The sequence below is a fragment of the Phyllobates terribilis genome, unplaced genomic scaffold (genome assembly GCF_046119375.1).
Source record: "Phyllobates terribilis strain yellow unplaced genomic scaffold, ASM4611937v1 Scaffold_10__3_contigs__length_209671492, whole genome shotgun sequence".
NCBI classification, from domain to species: domain Eukaryota; kingdom Metazoa; phylum Chordata; class Amphibia; order Anura; family Dendrobatidae; genus Phyllobates; species Phyllobates terribilis.
Window position 1 is genome coordinate 166685881 of NW_027362770.1, and position 27415 is coordinate 166713295.

The 27415-nt window shown below is 47.9% G+C and overlaps 1 protein-coding gene across 4 annotated transcripts; it reads right to left on the reverse strand.

Moving 5' to 3' along the window:
* Window positions 1-68: 68 nt before the first annotated feature.
* DNM1L (dynamin 1 like) lies at window positions 69-27415 on the reverse strand. Of its 4 annotated transcripts, XM_073650081.1 has the most exons (20): window positions 27160-27415; window positions 21752-21899; window positions 20998-21036; window positions 16377-16423; window positions 15980-16051; window positions 14270-14356; window positions 13872-14034; window positions 12318-12438; window positions 10168-10299; window positions 9379-9585; window positions 9076-9196; window positions 8846-9001; window positions 7672-7761; window positions 7047-7139; window positions 6894-6953; window positions 5515-5577; window positions 2760-2936; window positions 2566-2675; window positions 2073-2232; window positions 69-578 (listed from the first exon to the last, which is right to left on the reverse strand). In XM_073650081.1, the coding sequence occupies exons 1-20, from the start codon at window positions 27259-27261 to the stop codon at window positions 522-524; spliced, it is 2205 nt and encodes a 734-aa protein (XP_073506182.1). In that variant the 5' UTR covers window positions 27262-27415; the 3' UTR covers window positions 69-521. The 4 variants fall into 4 exon arrangements, with proteins under 4 accessions (XP_073506182.1, XP_073506183.1, XP_073506184.1 ...); XM_073650082.1 differs by lacking the exon at window positions 20998-21036; XM_073650083.1 differs by lacking the exon at window positions 5515-5577.

Below are 27415 nucleotides of genomic sequence, written 5' to 3' on the forward strand. Positions count from 1 at the left end.
GGCGGTTTCACAACTTAGATTTCCTCGTATTCATGATCGATACTCAGGAGGGTGAAGATAGCTTCGGATATTCTGGAGAATTTTATTGGATGACGGACAAAATGGAAATATATTTCATTTCAGTGCGATATCAAACCATAAAATGCAAAAAAAAAAATGTTCACATGATCCCAGAGAAATGTACGGCTCCTGGAGAAAACATACATCACCTAGGACTAAACCGACAGAGCACGATGATGGTGGAGGGGCTTCCCAGCATGCTTTGCTCCATAGTCACGATATTGGTCAGCTCGATCACAATGGGAAATCAGTATTGGGGGGTGGTGGTGATGGGGGGGCTGTACGAGTTGTAGCGCCCCCTGTCTGTACCCTCCGACACATACTGTATATGGTTAGAGACTTCCTCTTAAATAATAATAAAAAAAAAAATTAATTACAGATACGCCGTATACTGCCGATGCTCCTCTACAAGTTGTGAGACTTTTTTCCTCCATCTGGGATGGGACTTCTCGACCTCCTGATCACCAGAGATGAGTCTCCCGGATTTCAGCAATTATCTGGCTGGCTCTCTGCAAAGCCTGAGGGGATAAATAGAGAATTACATTTTATAAATCAGTGGCTATTCGACAAAAAAAATATATATATACACATTTGAATTAAACATCCTCTTCTGATCGAAGTCAATTTACATTGTTCCTGCAGGAGGCCTGGGGTATTGCTGACATCTAGTAGAGCTGATCTGGCTAATAGATGGAGGACCTAAGCAGTGAACCTCTGTGGGTGTTTGATAGTTTTCACTGGGGGCGTGTTCTTCTTCTCCCTGTATGATGCTGACCAATCATAAGCAGGCAGCAACACAGCAGAACAAGAACACGCCCCCACCATAGCTTAGAGCAGGTTTCTCTGTGTGTGAGATGTAGGAATACAGCTCTGATCTCCTGGTCTAACCTTTTTCATGTGTCAGCGAGGAGGGGAAAGCTGAATTTAGCTGTGTCACATTACAAACCTTACTATCGTCTCTCCTCCTCTGATAGCGCTGACTCATGCAGGAGGTTAGACCAGAGCTGTATTCCTACATCTCACACACTGAGAAACCTGTTCTCAGCTATGATGGGGGCGTGTCCTCTCGCTTGTGTTTTGCTGCCTGATTATTATTGGTCCTGCATCATACAGAGGAGAAGAAGTACACGCCCCCAGTGAAAACTAACACCATAATTCATTACGTGCCAAATTATTTGATTGCTAATATCTCCACAACAGAGAGGTGAAGTTAAAAAAAATAAAAATATTTTATTCAGCTCTGCAGCCAGTTACATTGCGCGTCCAGGTCTACGTAAAAAATTAGGCGAAAGGTCCTTTTTAAAGGGATTACTTTAATTTTTATAGCTGTGAATGCCCCAACCAGACTATTACTATGTTCAGGAGGGGAAGGGACAATGACTCTCAGATTAAGCTGCTGTCACCATTAATCTTCTCAATCCACACCTCGCGTGGTGGTGGTGGTGGTGGTGGTGGTACCCATAGCGGCTGTTATAGGGGACAGTGACACTTATGTAAAACTTCTACTAATTTCCATTTGCCCTTCAGTATCATTTCTAGACTCCTGCTTGCTGTCATTAAATTGAAACATTAATCGAATGGCTAAATACTATAGCTGAGCAAAAGGATTTGAGATTCCCTGTTCCGGCGTTCAGTATGGGACGATTTTTGGGCTAACTAGGCCCCATGTGATGAACATCATGACGAGTCCTCAAGAGACGTCATGACTTTGGCGGCCTAGAGGCGGCCATGATGTAGACTGCAGAAGTGAAGACTGCCACGGAGGGTCGGACTGGATGCCGGACCAGGGCAGCGTAAATGTTTATTGCTCAACTCTACTTAAGCCCATACTGATCATGTCCTGTTCACAAAGGTGCAGGGTTCGTGACTGTGTATCAGGATAAGAAAGATCAAGACGGGCAACAATGCAGGTTTCTATTTGACTGGCAACAGAGGTAGTACAAAGTATTGGAAAGTTGCAGAAAACCCCCTTTAAAATAAACCGCACTGCATGTTGTGCCCACACCTCATACCTTTAACATATCGGCGGCCTCCTTCCTGCGCTGGGCCATGTCCTCGGACTCTGTGAGCAGGTCCTCCAGCAGCATGGATTTGTACAGCTGACCCACCAGCTCGCTCTGTAACGTGTCCTTCACGTGGTTTACTAAGAAATGCATTACAGCCTTTGGCACACTGAGGAGACAAAAGGGGCATCACTGGGGTGATCGGAGACACGGGGGCGCGAGGAGTCACGCGGAGTCACGGGGCGCGAGGAGACACGGGGGCGCGAGGAGACACGGGGGCGCGAGGAGACACGGGGGCGCGAGGAGACACGGGGGCGCGAGGAGACACGGGGGCGCGAGGAGACACGGGGGCGCGAGGAGACACGGGGGCGCGAGGAGACACGGGGGCGCGAGGAGACACGGGGGCGCGAGGAGACACGGGGGCGCGAGGAGACACGGGGGCGCGAGGAGACACGGGGGCGCGCGGAGTCACGGGGGCGCCTCGCTGCCCGCGGCCACTCACCTGTCCTGAATGTTCTTCCTTACTATGAGGAAGTAAGACTTGATTAATCGCTCGATCACTTCGCAGTCGCGCTGCTCGCGGGCGGAAAGTTTTCTGGCAACGGGCACAGGCTGGAATAAGAAAGGAAATTATGTGTGGCGGGCGTAGGATGGGGACGAGTGGCACAAAAGACATGCCAGTCCATATAGACTTACCACATCCAGCAGATTTACAGCGTGGCCCCTCTGAGGGCTGGCAGGAAGGACGGGGGCCAATTTGTTCCTCTCATCCATTAGAGGGTCATCTGCTTTAGAGGCTTTTAACATCCCCCGCCAATTACCAGTGCCGGCATCGGGGATAGCATCACTGGTGCTCAGTGCTGGCACAGCGGCCTGAAATGAAGGCACACACTAAGGTCAAAAGGAGCGCTGCAAAAAGTGCAGGTGACCGCGGGGCATCCAGTCGGCTTGTGCCCACATGGAAGCTACAGATGCCCTCGTACTATGAAGACATTAAAAGGGGTCGTCCAATTCCAGCAAAGAAAGTCTTGCATTGCAGAACTGCGCCGTTTACCCACTTTATCTTCTGAGATCTCTTGCACACGGCGGCCCGGCTCGTCACAAGACGGAGCTCGCAGTTATTTGCTGAAGCCGGAATACCCCTTTAACAAATGAGATCATGATGGCTAGGACATGAAGGAGCCTTGTAGTCAGCGAGTAATTCCAAATCCTGCTTATTAAGCATCTTTCTGACCCACCCGTGCTGCCGTACCGAGAAATATACCGCAACGAGTCAGCGGTCATACATCTCTGTAATAAGAGGCCACAGGAGAGAAAGGGGCAGCTCCGAAAGCCTCTATAAGCCGAGTGAAAAGGATACGATTCTCCCTGCCGACAGCCACCACTAGAGGGAGCACAGGAGCTCACTGCAGTAACCGCTTACTGCTGGAGTTAGTTTGGGTTTTTTGAGGACTCAATTGATTTATGTTGTTCTTTCAATACCCACAGCATTTGTTTTTTTCGAATTCAAAGACCCATGATATTTTTATTTATTTCGCAAAATAACTTTTAGGTATTTATTTACATATCACTTTTTATTTTTTAGGCTTTCTGACTCCCTGTCGGACCACCGTAAAACGCTCGTTACTGATTACTGACAAGTGACATCTTAAAAAAAAAAAAAGGAAAAGTTTTAAGGCCGTGATCAGAGTGTTATGCTCAAGGCACAAGCTTGAATTCAGAGAGTGCAGCCGTTCCTGGCTATATGGCAGCTTGTGGCAACTGCCTGTCTGCTGCAGTGATCATGTCCAGCTTGTGTCTGGGGGGGGTTAATTACTGAATGATATGTTCACACTTTAGCAGTGAGCTCCCTCTAGTGGTGGCTACCGGCAAACAGTAATGTATGCAGTGAGCTCCCTCTAGTGGTGGCTACCGGCAGACAGTAATGCATGCAGTGAGTTCCCCCTAGTGGTGGCTACCGGCAAACAGTAATGTATGCAGTGAGTTCCCCCTAGTGGTGGCTACCGGCAGACAGCAATGTATGCGGTGAGTTCCCCCTAGTGGTGGCTACCGGCGAACAGTAATGTATGCGGTGAGTTCCCCCTAGTGGTGGCTACCGGCGAACAGTAATGTATGCAGTGAGTTCCCCCTAGTGGTGGCTACCGGCGGACAGTAATGTATGCGGTGAGTTCCCCCTAGTGGTGGCTACAGGCGGACAGTAATGTATGCAGTGAGTTCCCCCTAGTGGTGGCTACCGGCGGACAGTAATGTATGCGGTGAGTTCCCCCTAGTGGTGGCTACAGGCGGACAGTAATGTATGCAGTGAGTTCCCCCTAGTGGTGGCTACCGGCGAACAGTAATGTATGCAGTGAGTTACCCCTAGTGGTGGCTACCGGCGGACAGTAATGTATGCAGTGAGCTCCCCCTAGTGGTGGCTACCGGCAGACAGTAATGTATGCAGTGAGTTCCCCCTAGTGGTGGCTACCGGCGAACAGTAATGTATGCAGTGAGTTCCCCCTAGTGGTGGCTACCGGCGGACAGTAATGTATGCGGTGAGTTCCCCCTAGTGGTGGCTACAGGCGGACAGTAATGTATGCAGTGAGTTCCCCCTAGTGGTGGCTACCGGCAGACAGTAATGTATGCAGTGAGTTCCCCCTAGTGGTGGCTACCGGCGGACAGTAATGTATGCAGTGAGTTACCCCTAGTGGTGGCTACCGGCAGACAGTAATGTATGCAGCGAGTTCCCCCTAGTGGTGGCTACCGGCAGACAGTAATGTATGCAGTGAGTTCCCCCTAGTGGTGGCTACCGGCGGACAGTAATGTATGCGGTGAGTTCCCCCTAGTGGTGGCTACCGGCAGACAGTAATGTATGCAGTGAGTTCCCCCTAGTGGTGGCTACCGGCAGACAGTAATGTATGCAGCGAGTTCCCCCTAGTGGTGGCTACCGGCAGACAGTAATGTATGCAGTGAGTTCCCCCTAGTGGTGGCTACCGGCAGACAGTAATGTATGCAGTGAGTTCCCCCTAGTGGTGGCTACCAGTGAATAGAAATGTATGCGGTGAGCTCCCCCTAGTGGAGGCTACCGGCGGACAGAAATGTATACAGTGAGCTCCCGCTAGTGGTGGCTACCGGTGGACAGAAATGTATGCAGTGAGCTCCCTCTAGCGGTGGCTACCAGCCGACAGAAACGTATAGGGATATTTGGAGTGCTGTTTCAGAGAGAAAAATTCACCGAGGCCGAATACCGGCCAGGACCTCTCCATGTGGCTGCTGTGAAATGGAGTGACCACTGTGGGGCGCTAATCTGTATTACAGTTGTAGAAAGCGTTGAAGCGCAGTGTTCCAGTATGTTATGCAGGGTCCCGTGTCGTGCAGGAATAACGTACAGCATGCAACAGGGCACCACGACACAATGATCATGCCACGTGCCAAATGTCTCACAACGTGCAGTGTGGTCCTAGCTGGGACAGACCTTGCCGTCAGAATCAGCAGTGGTGGGCTCCAGAGCGGCCGGGGGCCCTGGAGCTTTGGTAGACTACGGAAAGAGAGAGAATCAGACGCAGAGAGTTAACCACGAGCAGTAAGAGAGCGTCCTCCTGACTGGCGGGAAGCATCCGGATCCCGGGAAGACCAGGCCGACTTATGGCTAAAGCATGGAGCCGAGGATCAAACTCCAGCCTCCTGCAAAACTACAACTCCCAGCATGCCCCGACCTGGCGATTTTCCATTTTCGTTTTTTTGCTCCCCTTCTTCCCAGAGCCACAACTTTTTTTTTATTTTTCTGTCAATATGGCCGTGTGAGGGCTTGTTTCTTGCGGGACGAGTTGTACTTTTGAACGACACCATTGGTGTTACCATATCGTGTACTGGAAGACGGGAAAATAATTCCAAGTGCGGTGAAATTGCAAAATAAGTGCAATTCTGGGGTTTTGATTTTTTTTCTCGTTACAATTAATTCTTTTAATATTTTGATAGATCGGGCGATTCTGAACGTGGCGATACCAAATATGTGGATTTTTTTTATGGTTTAATTTTGAATGAGGCGAAAGGGGGGGTGTTTGGAACTTTTTATTATTTTTTTTGTTAATATTTTTTAAAACTTTTTACCTCCTACTCTAGAATCTGCGATCATCTGATTGCCTGTGCTACACACAGCGGGGCTTGCCTGCTATGTGTAGCAAAAATCATAGTCTTCTATGAATGCCGACATTCATAGCAGAACAACAGTGGTCTTCTGCAGACCCCTGGCTGTCATGTCAAGCCATCGGCGCCAAATACAGAAGGAATAGACTTGTCGCTCCAGTCTAGCAGGGGGTAAGAGTTCCCCGTGGTGGTCTCAGCAGTCGGACCCCCACTGATCAGTGAGTTACCACCTATCCTTGGGATACTTGATAACTCATTTTCAAGTCTTTATAGGGTTCCAATTAGAAAAAATCTAGTATGTTGGGAGTTGTAGTTTTGGAGCGGCTGAGTCACCTTTACATGCAACTCTGCTGGGAAAGTAGAAGGGTCCACATTTAGAAATTTACATAGGATCCCCCCCATATCCCTGTATGCAAGTGCTACCAGGATGATCCATGCACAGCAAAATATAGAGGACAAAATGCATTAAGCCGATGCAAGGGGGGTAAAACAGCGGGGTTTGTCACTTGGCACACCTCATGCCGTTATTACATGGGACTGCAGGTGAACAAGCTCAGAAAGTTAGAATCTAAAATAAAATGCAGAGCGGAGCCAGCAGGGGGCGATGTAGTCACTAGCACTGGGCAGGGGGAGGTCTGAGCAGTCGGACCCCCCTCCCTTCCCTAATCTGACATCTACAGAGATCCCTACATGTCCCTGATGGATCACCTTATCTCTGGGTGCCGCAGGAGGGGGCAGATCTCTGGCCATTCGGTTCCGCCTCTGTTCCTGTATACGCAAAAAAAAAATAAAAAGGGCTTTAGTGGACGGGCGTCCGTCCATCGCTAGCGCTCTATGGGGCGGGTGTGACGCGTTCCTCACCTCTATGTTGTTATTCATCACTCCGCAGGCGTCGGCGAAGTCCGGGTGTTTGGTGTTGATGTACGCCAGCTCGATCGCCACCAAGTTGTGCACCTGGATGGGAACGTGACAGGTCACATCACGCACATCAATGCTATTAGAAAATATTACATTTTACTTTGCACTTCCCCCAAACTTTAAAAAAGGGGTTGTTTCTGGTTTACGTGCCTGTATTTTGGGCTAATATTCATTTTTTGCAATTGGGTTTCATTAAAAATTGTGCACCGTTTGCCTTCAGTGTTGTCTGGCTGCAGAATGAGTCGACTGAGAATCTGTCAGTGAGCTCGTTCTGATGGTCTCACTGCAGAATTTGTAATTCTTATATGATTTTCGGAGCTTATTTATTTAGATGGCATCAAAAAGTTGAATGTGCTGGGAAACAGACTGGAAAAGCAAAGAAACGGTGCAAGATTTTTAAAAGCAAAAATTGCAAAAGATGATTTTTAGCCAAAAATGGTCTGAAAATTGGTGGTCCGAGTCATCAAAACACATCCATGTCCCACTCAGGACGGCTGTAATTTACACCCCGGGGTGGAAAGTGGATCTGACTGAGGCCGTCTTATGGACGCCGTGAAGGATTCCTTACCATCTCGTTGGTCACCGGCAGTCGCTTCCGCAGAAGACAAGTGACCACTTCCACGATGGCGTCGTGCAGTTTGGGGAACCTCAGGAGCTCCTGGAAGAAAACGTAAAAATTTAACCATTGATTTCACTGCAAATCGCTGTAAAAAAAAAAAAAAAAAAAAAAACTCAAAAAATAAAAAAAATATATAAAACAAAAAGTAAAATATATATTCTATATAAAAAGTGAGAATATTATTATTATTATTATTATTATTATTATTATTATAATAGCCGCCACTAATATGAGAACAGACTAAACCTGCAGAATGGGTCCTGCCAGTACAGAGGCCCACAGTTCTGGCTCAAAGAAGGGGATCCTAAATGGACAACCGCCCCTTTAAAACGTCCATATAACCTGTCTCTACGCTGTATTATGTCTTCTTGCCACTCCCTTTAAGAGCCCGCGTCTTGTCACTGTGCGCTATAATCAACTGCCGTGTATAATTATTACGCTAGAGCGCGGGTCTTATAATCACCGGCAAAAACATAAATATATATTATAGGCCTCATTCATCAGAGCAGCCTGTTGCCCCTAGCAACCAATCGGAGCTCTGCTTTCATGTCACTCAGGGCTCTGGTAAAATGAAAGCTGCACTGTGATTGGTCGCTGTGGGCGACAGATCAGATAAGTGAGGCCTTTGTGGGCAGATTAAGGAGCACTGTCTAAAGGGGACAAATAAGTTGCCTGTAGCAACCAATAGCAGTCCAGATTTCATTTTACCACAGCGACGAGTGGTATGAAAGCTGGCCTTTGATTGGTCGCTGTGGGGAACAAAGATCCATACAGGGCAGGTGTTCCACAAATAACTATCTTTTAACCATTTAGACACCGCTGTCAATCTCCGATAGCGGAATTTGCGATTGGTGAATGTTTGGCCACCCACTGGCCCCTCTAGTGACGCCATCGTAGTGTGACAAGTTACTATGACAGCCATTGCCTTCTTTGTGGGGCGTCACAGAAACTGTTAAATCGCAGTATATAATACAAGAAATCCCCCACACTGCACTGACATTGTAGAACGTCAGTGCAGAGATAAGCGTGGACCAATGTCACTGCAGAGATAAGTGTGGACCACCTGGACGTATGGGCGGTCCAGAAGGAGCTATAACAAAGTTCTGTGCCGCGCTGACGATACCTGAGTGCTGTAGTTACTGCAGTGCTGGATGATCCTCTGCATCTCCTCATGGACGAGCTCCACGCAGCGCAGACTCGGCTCCTCCAACCGTTTCACCTGCCGCTTTACAAGAAGCTCGAAGGAAACTTCCGGAACGAACAAGGCCGGTCGGGGACCCTAGACGACAAAGGTGCGTTAGAGAGGTTATATAACGTCAATACAATCCCCAGTCTTCCAGCCCAATGACTCACAGTCGCATTTCTGATGGCGGTGAGGATGTCGATCGTGGTCAGGCCGCCCAGCGGATCGACCGATTCCAACGTCCTCCCAAAGGTTTCATGGAAAATGTAGCAAATTCGGGCGCCCCCGCACCTGAGAAACAAAGATGGTCACTGAGATATCCTAAAAAGGATAGACGCTGCTAGTGGGAAAGCTGGGGGGCAACCAGTATGGCCTCCAAGCACAGCACGTCAGCCTAATAATGCAATGATCGCCGCTGACACTGGGAAAGGTGGGCGACAACCACCCGACAAAGCTGCTCCAAGGTTACTTACAGCTCTGAGGTTTCAATGTATTTTGCGGTTCCTTCGATGGTGTTGCAATATTCGGTGGCGAACTTGGTGATGAGCTGCAGCAGGGTGGCGCTCTTGTCATCCACCGGCTCGCCGTAACTATTCAGCAGAGACTGGTACTGAGCCGCCAAAACATTGATCCTGGTCTTCAACTCCGGTAAACAGTCTCTGATGTGGTGCATGAGCAGCCTATGGAGAGGACGACAGAGGGTTAAAAATCACCATCTCCTATGACCCGACTTTCACAGGAGGACCGCAGTAACAGGCACAGGGGTCATCAGCAGACCCTCGGCTGTCATGACCACCCATCGGCACCCCGTGAAAAAGACGTGAAGCGGTTAAACAAAGGGCAACTTCCAGCCACATTCCAACTAGACGTGTGAATAGAGATAGGCTCTGAATGTCTAGTTGGCATGTGACCGCATGCATGCAAATCACATACTTGTGGTCACGCGCCCCCTTGACCCTGAAAAATCCTGACAGCAAGCGTTGGAGCCGCTTCTTAAAGGGATTCTCCACTCCTTTAAAAAATTAAGCTACCCATTATTGGCCTGACACTATGCATGCCTACAGAGAAGGTATGGATGCCCACCAACCTCCTGAATGTCCAAGAAGAAAGTAAGTGACTGGATGCGCAAAATTAGATTTTGCCAACAAAACATAACTTGAAGGTAAGGTAGGAATGTCCGAATAAGAGGCTATAATCGCAGGGGTGACAGCTTGGAAGGATGGGGCATGTGGAAAGTTGGCCATATCCTGACTCTCTCCTACCTGTTCAGCGTCCGGGCGAGGTACTTGGTTCCGCTTCTATTGGCCAGAGATGGGTATTTCTTCTGTAAAAAACCATACTCGTCCCGGATTGAGTCAGCCACACTCTTCTTGTTATTAATATCTAACTGACTCCTATAAAAGAAAAAAATAAAGTTTGGGCACCCCTATTAATCTTAAGCTTAATGTTTTATAAAAATTGGTGTTTTTGCAACAGCTATTTCAGTTTGATATATGTAATAACTGTTGGACACAGTAATGTTTCTGCCTTGAAATGAGGTTTATTGTACTAACAGAAAATGTGCAATCTGCATTCAAACAAAATTTGACAGGTGCATAAGTATGGGCACCCTTATCATTTTCTTGGTTTAAATACTCCTACCTACTTTTTTACTGACTTACTAAAGCACTTTTTTTGGTTTTGTAACCTCATTGAGCTTTGAACTTCATAGCCAGGTGCATGCAATCATGAGAAAAGCTACTTAAAGTGGCCACTTGCAAGTTGTTCTCCTGTTTGAATCTCCTCTGAAGAGTAGCATCATGGGCTCCTCAAAACAACTGTCAAATGACCTGAAAACAAAGTTTATTCAACATAGTTGTTCAGGGGAAGGATACAAAAAGCTGTCTCAGAGATTTACCTGTCAGTTTCCACTGTGAGGAACATAGTAAGGAAATGGAAGAACACAGGGACAGTTCTTGTTAAGGCCAGAAGTGGCAGGCCAAGAAAAACATCAGAAAGGCAGAGAAGAAGAATGGTGAGATCAGTCAAGGACAATCCTCAGACCACCTCCAGAGAGCTGCAGCATCAACTTGCTGCAGATGGTGTCACTGTGCATCGGTCAACTATACAACGCACTTTGCACAAGGAGAAGCTGTATGTGAGAGTGATGCAAAAGAAGCCGTTTCTGCAAGCACGCCACAAACAGAGTCGGCTGAGGTATGCAAAAGCACATTTGGAGAAGCCAATTTCTTTTTGGAAGAAGGTCCTGTGGACTGATGAAACCAAGATTGAGTTGTTTGGTCATACAAAAAGGCGATATGCATGGCGGCAAAAAAACACAGCATTCCAAGAAAAACACTTGCTACCCACAGTAAAATTTGGTGGAGGTTCCATCATGCTTTGGGGCTGTGTGGCCAATGCCGGCACCGGGAATCTTGTTAAAGTTGAGGGACGCATGGATTCCACTCAGTATCAGCAGATTCTTGACAATAATGTTCAAGAATCAGTGACAAAGTTGAAGTTACGCAGGGGATGGATCTTTCAGCAAGACAATGATCCAAAACACCGCTCCAAATCTACTCAGGCATTCATGCAGAGGAACAATTACAATGTTCTGGAATGGCCATCCCAGTCCCCAGACCTGAATATCATTGAACATCTGTGGGATCATTTGAAGAGGGCTGTCCATGCTCGGCGACCATCAAACTTAACTGAACTGGAATTGTTTTGTAAAGAGGAATGGTCAAAAATACCTTCATCCAGGATCCAGGAAATCATTAAAAGCTACAGGAAGCGACTAGAGGCTGTTATTTTTGCAAAAGGAGGATCTACTAAATATTAATGTCACTTTTCTGGTGAGGTGCCCATACTTATGCACCTGTCAAATTTTGTTTGAATGCAGATTGCACATTTTCTGTTAGTACAATAAACCTCACTTCAAGGCAGAAACATTACTGTGTCCAACAGTTATTACATATATCAAACTGAAATAGCTGTTGCAACAACACCAATTTTTATAAAACATTAAGCTTAAGATTAATAGGGGTGCCCAAACTTTTTCATATAAAAATAAATAATATATATATATATATATATATATATATATATATATATATATATATATATATATATATATATATATATATATATATATATATATATATACACATATATATATATATACACACATATATATATATATACACATATATATATATATATATAAATATATATCTGCCTGATGGCCCCACTAGGGGGAGCTCAGAATTCATTGGTATACTGAGCAGTTGCTGAGCTCCCTCTAGTGGTGGCTGTCGAATATTCTCTTTTAAGATCTATGTAGGAAATTTGAAGAACTGCATTAGAAAATAATTAAAAAAAAAAAATAAAAAAAAAACACGAAAAATTATGCACTGGAACATTAATGTACTACCTGTTGACTACTCCAATTATGCCCAGTTTCACAGGAATGACCCTGCCTAGCAGAACGTCCATGGCATCTGTACCAGCATCCATGAGGTCCAGCTTAGTGATGACAGCGAGGGTTCTCCGTCCTGGTGAAAACATTTTTTTTTTTATTATATTATTGCCTATGTAAGAAAAATTGCGCCACTCATGTCCATGGGTTGTATCCGGTATTGCAGGCTGTCTGTGATTCAAGTATATGGGGATAAAGTGTAATATTAGGTAGATCTATCAGCACTGGAGCTGGAGTGGAGGGGGATTTACTAGGCGCTTTAATTTCTTATACTTTCGCACCATCCCTTTTACCCCTTCATGACCAGAGCATTTTCTGTTTTTTGCTCCCTCTTCTTCCCAGAGCCATAGCTCTTAGCTTTTTATTTTTCGGTCAATATGGCCATGTGAGGGCTTATTTTTTGCGGGATGAGTTGTACTTTTAAACGCTATCACTGGTTTTACCATATCGTGTATGGGAAAACAGGAAAAAAATTCCAAGTGCGGTGAAATTGCCAAAAAAAAAATGCAATACCCCAGTTGTTTTTTACCACGTTCAATGAATGCTAAAACTGACCGGCCATTATTATTCTCCAGGTCATTACGGGTTAATAGACACCAAACATGTATAGGTTCTTTTTTATGTGGTGAAAAAAAAATCCAAAGTTTGCTAAAAAAAAAATAAAAAAAATAGTGGCGCCACTTTTAAGAGACCCGTAGCCGGATGAGGGCTTATTTTTTGCGCGCCGGGCTGAAGTTTTTATTGATACCATTTTGGGGTAGATCTGATACTTTGATCGCCCGTTATTGCATTTTATTGCAATGTTGCGGCTACCAAAAAACGTAATTCTGGCGTTTGGAATTTTTTTCTCGTTACGCCGTTTACCGATTGGATTATTTTTTTATATTGATAGATCGGGCGATTCTGAACGCGACGATACCAAATATGTGTATGTGGGGTTTATTTTTTATTTTATTCTGAATGGGGCAAAAGGGGGGTGATTTAAACTTTTATATTTTTTTTTATATTTTTAAAAACTTTTTTTTTTTTTTTTTTTTTACACTTTTTGCTTGCTTCGATAGCAAGCAGCAGTTATCTGATCCCCTCCGCTACACAACAGGCGATGAGCAGATCGCCTCTATGTAGTAGAAATTCTCCTGTGCTATGAGCGCCGACCACTAGGTGGCGCTCATAGCAATCTTTACATGACAACCACAGAGGTCTGCCATGCCCACGCATTGGTGACCCGCGATCACGTGACGGGGTCACCGATGGGCGGGGTAAGTGATGCGCTTCCAGTGCAGCACTGTTAAATGTGGCTGTCAGAGATTGACAGCGGCATTTAACTGGTTAACAGCCGCGGGTGGATCAATCAAGTTGTATAAATCAACTGACATGTGCCCGGTTCAGTGCGGGCTCAGCGCCGGAGCCAGCACTGAACAGGGGGTGCCGACGTGGTGTGTACTATTACGTACCACGTCGGAAGGGGTTAAAAAAATATATATATAATATTTCCCCTTTAAGACTCACCATCTGGATCAGACTCCCGGGAGATCTTCAGCGCCTCGGATGTCGCCATGTCCGTATTGGCAGCAGTGACGGCCAGTATGATGGAGTTGGGGTTGCTTATGTACCGCAGAATGAGCTCCCGGATCTGAACCTCGATGTCCTTGGGTTGGTCGCCTACAGGGACCTTATTAGTTAGATCGAAAAAAAAAAAGTTGATAAGTTCTACAGTAGTCATACCAAACACAGCGCCACTCTTGTCCAGTGGTTATGACTGGTATTGCAGCTCAGCTTCATATAAGTGAATGGGGCTGAGCTGCAATATCTTATACGACCTGTGGACAGGGGTGGCGCTGGTTATGAGAAAAAAAAAAAAAAAAAAGCAGCCAGGATTTTCTAGTCGTTGGATTTCTCTCCACTACCTTTGTCATCCCGGGTAAATCCACCAGTGTCAGGTTGACAACGTTGGGAGAGAAGATCTTCAGATGGATCGGTTCTGAACTAATTCCCTAGAAAAGAAAAAAAAGATACAAGTCAGCTGGAAGCATAGCCCAAAGCTAAGAGTAACATTCGTTAAAGGGGACAATCCCATATGCAAATGAGGTTACAAGTGTCCAGTGGGCGGATCCAAGCTCCACGAGTGCTCCAGCTTTCTCCTTTATTCAGGGCGAGTCACTGCGCGTGTAGACCTGGAGCGGCGCGTGCGCAATGCTCGTCATCAGAGTAGGACTGTATACGTCCTGCATCCATGTACTGTACACCAGAAAGACAAAACGGCCCAAGGCAGGAAGAATATTGCGCATGCACCGTGGGATCCCAGGATGAGCATGCGCAATACTTCAGAACAGAGTAATGAATGTTGGGCCAGTAAATCGAGACTTAGGCAGTGGAAGAGGGTCAGGTTTATAGCGAGCCCGAGCATTTGCAGGGTTCAGGACGGACCACTTTGGATAAAAATTCACTTTCTCTTGAAAGGTTACAAATCGATATTTCCATCAAACAGGGTATGTATAATACAAGGATGTGAAATGAGTGCGGACTTGTGAATCCTCACAGTGCGCAGAGTGCCCGCTGTCAGGATCCTCCAGTGCAGCCGATTTGCATTCTTCCGGCCACATTCCGACTAGACGTGTGAATAGAGATTGGCCGCGAACGTCTAGTCGGCATGTGACCGCATGCATGCAAATCACATACTTGCGGTCACGAGCCCGAAATTCCTGACAGCAAATACACTGCGCTCTGTGAGGATTGATAAGTCTTCAGTCACAGTGCGACTGCAGATTTGTAACCCAAGCCTGAACAAAAGTTGGGCAAAAAAAAAAAATATTTGCACGACCCTCGTCGATAGTCATGAAGCTGATGCGTCACACAGTTCGGGTAGATCTCCATAACTGCTCAAAAGGGAACGGCAACTGCCGGTCCGGACACCGAGCCAAATCACATTTAGCGACAGAGCAGGAAGTCTGTGGAGCTGGGAAATCAGAGGCGGTACGATGAAGACACATGAAATATTACAGCCTTAATTAGGCGCTCATCCAAGGGATAATCACAGCGCCGCAGCACTCACTGTCTCCCGGGGATATGCCCTTTATTAGCATGGTGGCTTCTGGTCTTGTAACTAAAGGGTGTGTATACTACAGCAATGCACTTGTAATAAAAAAAAAAGGCCAGATTAAAGATCTACAATTTTAGGTATACAGCTCTGATGCAGACCCATGTGTCTCCATGGTTACAGACTACAAGCAGATCCTGTGTAGTCAGATCGTATCATCACGTTTTACTTCCTTCCACCTGTCTGTAATATGGGGCAGGAGAGGAGTAACCCGTGACAGCAGGTTCCCACAGGTAAAAGACTTTACTCAGAAAGCAGCGCCACTCCTCTATGAGGCAGTGTTGGGTATTGCAGGAAGTATCCCTTCACAAGAATGGGGTTGAGCTGCAAGTCAGGGTGGAGGGAGCTTAAAAACATGTCTGACAACTTCTAAAAAAAAAAAACAGCGCCACCCCTATCCATTGGTTGTGCCTGGTATTGCAGCTCAGAAAGGAGCCATGTTTTTTACCCATCAGAATATCCCACTTTTTAAAAGAACTTCGAGATATCCTGAAGCATTGCTGAATACACGATATCTCACTTTATTATTTCCAGAAATCCTTTCCGTTTCATTCTCAATTTCTTGCCGAATTTCATCAAAGTCTGTGTAAATCTGAAGAAAAGAAAAAAAAAAAAAAAGGAAAAAAAAACAAAAAAACATTTTAATATTTCCTACGATGCAGTCGTGGAAGCAGAAATAGAAGAAAAGGAGGATAAAGAACGACGTCAGCGACAGAAAAGCCTTCAAGAGATTTAGAATGGAACATTTAAAATGATGACAGTTGTTACCTAGCAACAGACTACAAGGCGGAATCTTGTCGTCTGTTGCTTCTTAGCAATAAGAGTATGAAACAAACGCTGCGTACAAGGGTTCTGTGATTTCTATAAGCTCCTATACAGGGATAATTGCACAGAGGAATGAAGAAATGTTGCCCTACCTTGTTCTTCGTGTGCAGAAACTTGCCCCATTCCTCAGCATCCACCCCTTGAACAAAAAAAACAGGCGTCAACCCTTCCTGTCACTGTGGCACATTGGTTGCTTTTAGAGGATCCGTCCGCTCACCTCATTTTTCCATAAAATACCTACACTGGAGCACCCTCTCTAGGGGCGTCACATTATTTGTTCCTCTCTTATTCCTCCTGGTAATTTATGAATGAATAGACCATTGGGCATTTCCAGCTGTGGGCATGCCCTAACACACATCGATCAATCAGTCCTTGTACAGGGAGAATGGTAACACCCAACAGTCAATTATACATTTCCAGGAGGAATAACAGAGGGACGGCACAGTGCAAAGATGCCCCGAAAGTATTATTTTTAGTATTTTGTCAGGAGAGAGGACCGATGCGCTCGTGAACAGACTCCGGGAGACCCGACGTGCAGGTAATAAGCCGTTGGCATGATTATGTAAGCAGAGAGGAACAGTGCGAGTCACCGCCGTCCATCCAAGAACCCGCAGGCATTTTCCTCCGCTGAGTCATGAGCAGAAGGAACGAGGCTGTACAAGGCCATGAGGATCGTATGTGTGTTTTATCGGGAACTCCGCCATTGCTAGGAGTAATAGCAACTCCACAGCTTACACTAGAGGGGTCATCAGGACTAGAAAACCCTAAAAATTGTCATATTAGGGGAGGCATACTGTGTAGTGAAGGGCTACAAAGAGCCCAGCGTTGTATGGATTTAAATAGGAAATGTGTAATTCCTCATGTCTCCTGCGGGGGTGCTGCAGAATAATTTATCAGTTTCTCAGTTGATCAAAAAAATACGTTAGGAGTTCTGAACACTGAGAACACGACCAGTCCCTGTCGGAGACCTCGAAAAACAACTTGTGCACATAGTAAAGCGATAAGGGTCATGTGACCAGGGTCTAATATCCTGAACACAAATAGAAGGATTAATCCTATATAATACAGGGGATCCGTTCTGTGTACACAGGCATTATGCCGTCCATCACTAATGGTGATGCACGAGATTAATTCGGATGGGGTGAATGAATGACCCGGCACTGATCGGGAGGGTGTGTGGTGGTGCTGATGAATTAGAGAAGTGAAGATGGCGGCGGTCGCTCCTGAAGATGATGTCACCTCCAGGAAGCCATCGCATTACTACCAGTAGAAAGCAGAACTGAACACAAGTCACTTCCAGCTCACAAGGACGACCCAAGCAAGTCATACGTCCGATATCACCCCCACCGTACAGAAGAAAGAGAAAGCAGCCGACCCCTCCTATTAAAGGGACGCCATCGTTTCATACGATCCCTCGCCTGTGGCGGCAAAAGACATGGCAGGAACAGCGTGGATACCGTATGATGCCGGAGGGAGACTGGACGGCACATACGGCTACTTTGCCATCTGTACTGCCCAAAGCTCGGCACCGTCTCCAAGATGAAACGAGAATGTCCCTTTAAATCCATGTATACAGTACAGACCAAAAGTTTGGACACACCTTCTCATTTAAAGATTTTTCTGTATTTTCATGACTATGAAAATTGTACATTCACACTGAAGGCATCAAAACTATGAATTAACACATGTGGAATTATATACTTAACAAAAAAGTGTGAAACAACTGAAAATATGTCTTATATTTTAGGCTCTTCAAAGTAGCCACCTTTTGCTTTGATGACTGCTTTGCACACTCTTGGCATTCTCTTGATGAGCTTCAAGAGGTAGTCACTGGAAATGGTTTTCACTTCACAGGTGTGCCCTGTCAGGTTTAATAAGTGGGATTTCTTGCCTTATAAATGGGGTTGGGACCATCAGTTGTGTTGTGCAGAAGTCTGGTGGATACACAGCAGACAGTCCTACTGAATAGACTGTTAGAATTTGTATTATGGCAAGAAAAAAGCAGCTAAGTAAAGAAAAACGAGTGGCCATCATTACTTTAAGAAACGAAGGTCAGTCAGTGCGAAAAATTGGGCAAACTTTGAAAGTGTCCCCAAGTGCAGTTGCAAAAACCATCAAGCGCTACAAAGAAACTGGCTCACATGAGGACCGCCCCAGGAAAGGAAGACCAAGAGTCAGCTCTGCTTCTGAGGATAAGTTTATCCAAGTCACCAGCCTCAGAAATCGCAGGTTAACAGCAGCTCCGATTAGAGACCAGGTCAATGCCACACAGAGTTCTAGCAGCAGACACATCTCTACAACAACTGTTAAGAGGAGACTTTGTGCAGCAGGCCTTCATGGTAAAATAGCTGCTAGGAAACCACTGCTAAGGACAGGCAACAAGCAGAAGAGACTTGTTTGGGCTAAAGAACACAAGGAATGGACATTAGACCAGTGGAAATCTGTGCTTTGGTCTGATGAGTCCAAATTTGAGATCTTTGGTTCCAACCACCGTGTCTTTGTGCGACGCAGAAAAGGTGAACGGATGGACTCTACATGCCTGGTTCCCACCGTGAAGCATGGAGGAGGAGGTGTGATGGTGTGGGGGTGCTTTGCTGGTGACACTGTTGGGGATTTATTCAGAATTGAAGGCATACTGAACCAGCATGGCTACCACAGCATCTTGCAGCGGCATGCTATTCCATCCGGTTTGCGTTTAGTTGGACCATCATTTATTTTTCAACAGCACAATGACCCCAAACATACCTCCAGGCTGTGTAAGGGCTATTTGACCAAGAAGGAGAGTGATGGGGTGCTACGCCAGATGACCTGGCCTCCACAGTCACCAGACCTGAACCCAATCGAGATGGTTTGGGGTGAGCTGGACCGCAGAGTGAAGGCAAAAGGGCCAACAAGTGGTAAGCATCTCTGGGAACTCCTTCAAGATTGTTGGAAGACCATCTCCGGTGACTACCTCTTGAAGCTCATCAAGAGAATGCCAAGAGTGTGCAAAGCAGTCATCAAAGCAAAAGGTGGCTACTTTGAAGAACCTAGAATATAAGACATATTTTCAGTAGTTTCACACTTTTTTGTTAAGTATATAATTCCACATGTGTTAATTCATAGTTTTGATGCCTTCAGTGTGAATGTACAATTTTCATAGTCATGAAAATACAGAAAAATCTTTAAATGAGAAGGTGTGTCCAAACTTTTGGTCTGTACTGTAGGTCATCCTCTTCTGTCAAGTCATTAAAAGGTTTCTGGTTTTTTTTACACCACTATAATCGATTATGCACAATAACCAATACAAGGCTTGTCACTCAGCTTTCTCAGGCTCCTGGACAGATACTGCCCAGTTCTAAGTGATAGTAAGGTCAGAGATAACACATGTAGGCAGCCTTGTCTTCCAGGAGTCACTTGGCTTTTCGTAAAACAGACAGAACTTTTCAGGATATTAAACGGAATCTGCCAGCATGTTGTTGCTATGTAATCTGAGAGCAACATGTTGTAGGGGCAGAGACCCTGATTCTAGAGGCGTCACTTACTGCGCTGCAGTTTTGATAAAATCAGTGTTTTATCAGCAGAAGATTATCACTAAAGGACTGCTGCCAGGTAGTCAAGCCACGCCCCCAGCACTGATAGGCAGCTTTTGGTGAATAACTCCGCCCCCCCAGCCAATTAGTGCTGGAAGCAGGTTATACAAAGCTCAGCATTCATCTGTAGCGGATAAAACAGTGATTTTATCAAAACTACAACAAGCAGCCCAGTAAGTGACACATCGCTGGAATCAGGGTCTCTGTCACGACATCATGCTGCTTTCAGATGGGAGTAGCAAAAACCTGGTGACAGATGCCTTTTAAAGACTTGACAGAAGGGAACAACTCAAGGGAGGAAATGCTTAAATAAAAGCATCAAAAAAGGATATATACACATTTGTGACGTGATAAAAAGTAAAAAGTAGATAGAAGGCAAAAAGTAGATAGAAGGCAAAAAGTAGATAGAAGGCAAAAAGTAGATAGAAGGCAAAAAGTAGATAGAAGGCAAAAAGTAGATAGAAGGCAAAAAGAAGGTAGAAAGTAAAAAGAAGGTAGAAAGTAAAAAGTAGATAGAAGGCAAAAAGAAGGTAGAAGGCAAAAAGAAGGTAGAAGGCAAAAAGAAGGTAGAAAGTAAAAAGTAGATAGAAGGCAAAAAGAAGGTAGAAAGTAAAAAGTAGATAGAAGGCAAAAAGTAGATAGAAGGCAAAAAGAAGGTAGAAAGTAAAAAGTAGATAGAAGGCAAAAAGTAGATAGAAGGCAAAAAGAAGGTAGAAAGTAAAAAGTAGATAGAAGGCAAAAAGTAGATAGAAGGCAAAAAGAAGGTAGAAAGTAAAAAGTAGATAGAAGGCAAAAAGAAGGTAGAAAGTAAAAAGTAGATAGAAGGCAAAAAGAAGGTAGAAAGTAAAAAGTAGATAGAAGGCAAAAAACTAATGAGGAGAAAAGTAAAATAAGGGACAAAAACAAAATAAAGAAAAAGATACATTATAAAAAGTATAATATATAAAAAGCCTAAAAGAGGAAGGAGATAAGTTAAGCAAATAGTGAAGTGATACGATGCTGCGCTATTCAGGGACTACATATGGGGATGAGGAGGCAGGTGATGGGACGGAGCACAGAACTGATACAGCCAGTGATCTATAGGGGGCGTCTACATCTCATGCAGGTATAGGAGGAGGAAGAGGAGACGGAAACAGGACACCTTTGGATAACTGTCTTGGATTTTTCCAGGAGTCCAGGTCTGGAATCAGTAGGGAGACGTGGAAAGAGAAGACAAGAGGCAGAGAATGGTTAAGTGTCGGCGCGTCATCTGCTCCGTCTACCTGATGGGCAGATTATCCATCCGTTACGGATCCTATAACAAAGGGCGCTGCGTAGAAACATCAATAAAACTCAGTCTGCTCCCACTCTGTGCACCCCCAGCCGCTTCTCTCCCACTAACTCAGCATTTTATGGGTAAAGTGATGGGATATCGTTAGGACAAGCCGTCCTTATCTCATCACTGGGGTCCGACCTCTAAATCCTGAGGATGATGAGGATTCAGCGCTGGTGTAAAACCACCTCTGCAGGTGGAAACACAAGCCAACAAGCCCCCATCATCATTAAGACAGGTTACAATATATGATCAGACTCCTACTCCCCAATAGTGCCGATCACTTTCAAAAATGGTAATACCCCCTTAAATAAAAAAAAGGGGGGCCACCTCTGTTTATGTGGTGGGGGACCCACAGAGACAAGACATTTCTAAGAAATCCCCCCTAGGGATCATCTTCTCCTGAATTAGCAGTCGGCAATTACAGGAAATTATTTTTCTAGCCGACCGCAAAAAAAAAAGCTCTTACTGGAAACAGAACAAACTCGTCATCCCGGAGCTAAGACCCCGGAGGACGCCATTTACTACAACCCTAATCATCCTCCTCTGCACCCAGAGCAATGGAAGAACAATCACTCGTTACCGTTCTCCTCTCCGGAGGTTTTGCGTCGATCGTCGGAGGAGACGTGGACCAGCTGGAGGATCAGGGGTCTTCTCGTCACTATCCCTGTGCCTCGGGGGAGCAGATCCCGGCCAACTAAGCTTTCTAGGACGGAGCTTTTCCCACTGCTCTGTAGGGAGGAATAAGAGAGGAACCATTTTAGTATAAAGACACATGAGGCTCCGATAATGGGGGCCTAAATTATCCCAGAGTAAAAGGAGCCCCCCTAAGGAGAAAGCCATCCATTCCTCGCCTTTCTTCTTCGAAGAGCCAGAACTTGCAGCGATCGGAGCTAGCTCCAGTCCCTGCTGTTACAGTCTGGAGCGGTCGCAGCTCTTGAGCCAGCTCCAGCCATTTTTACCCATCACCACCAATCCCGCTGCCTGGAACTTTACCTATTTTGCTACCAAAGCAGCCCTCCTGAGCCTTTAAATTCCTGTGTGCGCCATATATAAATTACCTGAGGAGTCAAGGAGGCGGAGCCGACCAGTAGAAGAATCACACAAGGACACGCCCAATCCGGTTTGATTGGTGCCTCTAAGGTCTGGGGTAACATCTGATTCCTGCACATGAATGCTTGATTTCTAGTGCTGGTGAATTTGGGGGCCACTTGCACCAGGATATTATGTCTAAAAGCATCCTGGGAAAGTAAGTACACCTGCACTGTTTAGGCGCCAAAAACAGATGAGTAGGATTTCGGCTTCGGATGACATACTTATGTTCTCTGGGACGTCAGTAAAGCCAAATGATTGGGCGGATTTTGTGAGAAGGGGGTCGGGGTGCAGGCGGCGCAGCAGCCGCCATCGAAAGGGGTCAGGACACGCAGAGCGTCGCAGCTACGATAGAAAGGTGTTTGGGTGCGTTAAGCATCGCAGCTATGATGAGAATGAGTCTGGGTGTGCAGAGCATGGCAGCTATTATAGACAAGCCGTCAGGAGGCGCAGAGCATGGCAGCTATTATAGACAAGACGTCAGGAGGCGCAGAGCATGGCAGCTATTATAGACAAGCCGTCAGGAGGCGCAGAGCATGGCAGCTATTATAGACAAGACGTCAGGAGGCGCAGAGCATGGCAGCTATTATAGACAAGACGTCAGGAGGCGCAGAGCATGGCAGCTATTATAGACAAGACGTCAGGAGGCGCAGAGCATGGCAGCTATTATAGACAAGACGTCAGGAGGCGCAGAGCATCGCAGCTATTATAGACAAGACGTCAGAAGGCGCAGAGCATGGCAGCTATTATAGACAAGACGTCAGAAGGCGCAGAGCATCGCAGCTATTATAGACAAGACGTCAGGAGGCGCAGAGCATGGCAGCTATTATAGACAAGACGTCAGGAGGCGCAGAGCATGGCAGCTATTATAGACAAGACGTCAGGAGGCGCAGAGCATGGCAGCTATTATAGACAAGACGTCAGGAGGCGCAGAGCATCGCAGCTATTATAGACAAGACGTCAGGAGGCGCAGAGCATCGCAGCTATTATAGACAAGACGTCAGAAGGCGCAGAGCATGGCAGCTATTATAGACAAGACGTCAGGAGGCGCAGAGCATGGCAGCTATTATAGACAAGACGTCAGGAGGCGCAGAGCATCGCAGCTATTATAGACAAGACGTCAGGAGGCGCAGAGCATCGCAGCTATTATAGACAAGACGTCAGGAGGCGCAGAGCATCGCAGCTATTATAGACAAGACGTCAGGAGGCGCAGAGCATGGCAGCTATTATAGACAAGACGTCAGGAGGCGCAGAGCATGGCAGCTATTATAGACAAGACGTCAGGAGGCGCAGAGCATCGCAGCTATTATAGACAAGACGTCAGGAGGCGCAGAGCATCGCAGCTATTATAGACAAGACGTCAGGAGGCGCAGAGCATCGCAGCTATTATAGACAAGACGTCAGGAGGCGCAGAGCATCGCAGCTATTATAGACAAGACGTCAGGAGGCGCAGAGCATCGCAGCTTGACATTTATGTTGCTGTGTAGCCACAGGCCGGTCAGAGAGATGACGGTAACCCAAGGCGATCCTAATCCCACACAATCCCTTTAAGGCCTCACATGTAGTTACGTAGATGGAGACAGGTCAGGGCTGTGATATAAATGGTTCGGGCCGAGGCCGACTCTCTGCAGACACCAGTAATAATCTGATTGGTCGCACGGCGGAGGAGCCGTCACCTTGTGAGGGTCACGGGGAATCCTCCTCCCATGTCAGTCACTGTCTCTCCGCTGACGAGACACGAGCCCGAGGCAACAACCGCCTGACGAGAGAGGCCGTCACCTGCTGGTCGTACACAGATGTGACACCCGGAGAGATGGAAGGATGGGGGTCCTGTCACACCTCAGGGGGTCCTACAGCTTGATATATACAACTTATTTTTCTAGCAGTGTATAAAAAAAAAAAAAAAAAAAAAAAAAAAAAAAACGTAAAGGGGAATATATCAGGATTTTATTCAGGCAGCTTCCAAGGGGAAGAGTCGGCAGAGAAGTCCCTGACCCCGTTCACAATTTAGGAATTTCTTCTTCTCATAATAGCCGCTAAAAATCCTTCAAAATGAAGTCCCGTCAGATAGGCGCCACTGTATCCGAGGACTAACCTGTCAGACAACACAACGACCTATGTATTGGTGATATCTGGCCCCAGGACGCTGAGAGAATACAACACAATCTGCTTTATTTCTCTGTTCGCTTTCAACTCAAAAAAAAAAAAAATTTCAGGTTCCACGGCACCAATCGGGGGGGGGGGGGAGGGGGAGAAGAGAGGAAGATCTTCGCGGCACCAATCGGGGTGGGGTGGGGGGTCAAGGGAGATCTGCGCGGCACCAATCGAAGGGGGGGGGGGTGTGAAGGGAGATCTGCGCGGCACCAATCGAAGGGGGGGGGGTGTGAAGGGAGATCTGCGCGGCACCAATCGAAGGGGGGGGGTGTGAAGGGAGATCTGCGCAACACCAATCGAAGGGGGGGGGGTGTGAAGGGAGATCTGCGCGGCACCAATCGAAGGGGGGGGGTGTGAAGGGAGATCTGCGCGGCACCAATCGAAGGGGGGGGTGAAGGGAGATCTGCGCGGCACCAATCGAAGGGGGGGGTGTGAAGGGAGATCTGCGCGGCACCAATCGAAGGGGGGGGTGTGTGAAGGGAGATCTGCGCGGCACCAATCGAAGGGGGGGGGTGAAGGGAGATCTGCGCGGCACCAATCGAAGGGGGGGGGTGAAGGGAGATCTGCGCGGCACCAATCGAAGGGGGGGGGGTGAAGGGAGATCTGCGCGGCACCAATCGAAGGGGGGGGGGGTGAAGGGAGATCTGCGCGGCACCTATCGAAGGGGGGGGGGTGAAGGGAGATCTGCGCGGCACCTATCGAAGGGGGGGTGAAGGGAGATCTGCGCGGCACCAATCGAAGGGGGGGGGTGAAGGGAGATCTGCGCGGCACCAATCGAAGGGGGGGGGGTGAAGGGAGATCTGCGCGGCACCAATCGAAGGGGGGGGGTGAAGGGAGATCTGCGCGGCACCAATCGAAGGGGGGGGGGGTGAAGGGAGATCTGCGCGGCACCAATCGAAGGGGGGGGGTGAAGGGAGATCTGCGTGGCACCAATCGAAGGGGGGGGGTGAAGGGAGATCTGCGCGGCACCAATCGAAGGGGGGAGTGTGAAGGGAGATCTGCGCGGCACCAATCGAAGGGGGGAGTGTGAAGGGAGATCTGAGCGGCACCAATCGAAGGGGGGAGTGTGAAGGGAGATCTGAGCGGCACCAATCGAAGGGGGGAGTGTGAAGGGAGATCTGCGCGGCACCAATCGAAGGGGGGAGTGTGAAGGGAGATCTGCGCGGCACCAATCGGAGGGGGGGGGGTGAAGGGAGATCTGCGCGGCACCAATCGGAGGGGGGGGGTGAAGGGAGATCTGCGCGGCACCAATCGGAGGGGGAGGTGAAGGGAGATCTGCGCGGCACCAATCAAGGGGGGGGGGGGGGTGAAGGGAGATCTGCGCGACACCAATCAAGGGGGGGGGGGGTGAAGGGAGATCTGCGCGACACCAATCAAGGGGGGGGGGGTGAAGGGAGATCTGCGCGACACCAATCAAGGGGAGGGGTGAAGGGAGATCTGCGCGACACCAATAAGGGGGGGGTGAAGGGAGATCTGCGCGACACCAATAAGGGGGGGGTGAAGGGAGATCTGCGCGACACCAATAAGGGGGGGTGAAGGGAGATCTGTGCGACACCAATAAGGGGGGGTGAAGGGAGATCTGCGCGACACCAATCAAGGGGGGGGGGTGAAGGGAGATCTGCGCGACACCAATCAAGGGGGGGGGTGAAGGGAGATCTGCGCGACACCAATCAAGGGAGGGGGGTGAAGGGAGATCTGCGCGGCACCAATCAAGGGGGGGGTGAAGGGAGATCTGCGCGACACCAATCAAGGGGGGGGGGTGAAGGGAGATCTGCGCGACACCAATCAAGGGGGGGGGGTGAAGGGAGATCTGCGCGACACCAATCAAGGGGGGGGGGGTGAAGGGAGATCTGCGCGACACCAATCAAGGGGGGGGGGTGAAGGGAGATCTGCGCGACACCAATCAAGGGGGGGGGGGTGAAGGGAGATCTGCGCGACACCAATCAAGGGGGGGGGGTGAAGGGAGATCTGCGCGACACCAATCAAGGGGGGGGGGTGAAGGGAGATCTGCGCGACACCAATCAAGGGGGGGGGGGTGAAGGGAGATCTGCGCGACACCAATCAAGGGGGGGGGGTGAAGGGAGATCTGCGCGACACCAATCAAGGGGGGGGGGTGAAGGGAGATCTGCGCGACACCAATCAAGGGGGGGGGGTGTCAGCTTTTCCGCCAGCCCCATAAAGAATGACAATGGCGGTCAGGCGTCTGTCCAGTTTCTCCATTTTGGAACAGGGATAAAAGTCTCAAAATTTACCGAGCTCTGACCCTTCTCCACAGATACGTGATAAAGGCCGGACATCCTGGGGTCCGCTCCATCAACCTCACTGAGGCAAGACAGCCGGGGGCCAATAGGTTGACACCCCCCCAAATCGCTGCCATCTTGGTCCTCCTGTGAAGCTGCAGGTCATGCTTCATAGGAGAACTGCGAACTCCCCATACAGTGCGAGACTGTGGGGCGGCAGCCTACAGGCGATCGGGGGCAATTACAGGTCCAAGTGCCCTAAGGGGGACTTTAAAAAAATATATATACACATGTGATACCCCAGGGGGCGCCCTCCACAGCCCCCCAGCCGCTCTCCATGGTGTAACATAGGACTGCATACATTTCTATGGGATGTTATGGGTCATACCAATGTCACAGCCACCCCCTGACAATACAGCAGCTCCCCCTCTGTCACCTCAGCCTTGGTCTCGCCCGCTGCCTCCCCCTGCAGCCGTTATGGGGCGCCCCACATCCCCGCACTCACCTGGGTCCCCACCACCACGATCTGCGGCAGTTGGATGACGTCGGACCCCACCGTGTTGAACACATCCTGCAGCTTGTTGATCACCGGGATGAGCGCCTCCATGTCTCAGGCCTGCACCGGGCGATGAATGGAGGGGACAGGAGAGAGCGAGGGGGGCGGCCACTGCTCTCCACCGCCGGCACCTCCGCTAAGCAACCATTGACCCGGCCCACAAGCCTTTGCGGCAGGGAGTAGGCGCGGAAAAGAAAAAAAATAC

Coding starts and splice junctions, on each gene's coding strand:
- DNM1L (XM_073650081.1), bottom strand. CDS start 27,261: ATGGAGGCGCTCATCCCGGTGATCAACAAGCTGCAGGATGTGTTCAAC. Junction 9,197..9,378: donor TACATTGAAACCTCAGAGCT/GTAAGTAACCTT, acceptor TTTGTTTCTCAG/GTGCGGGGGCGCCCGAATTT. Junction 7,762..8,845: donor GCAGTAACTACAGCACTCAG/GTATCGTCAGCG, acceptor GTTTTCTTCCAG/GAGCTCCTGAGGTTCCCCAA.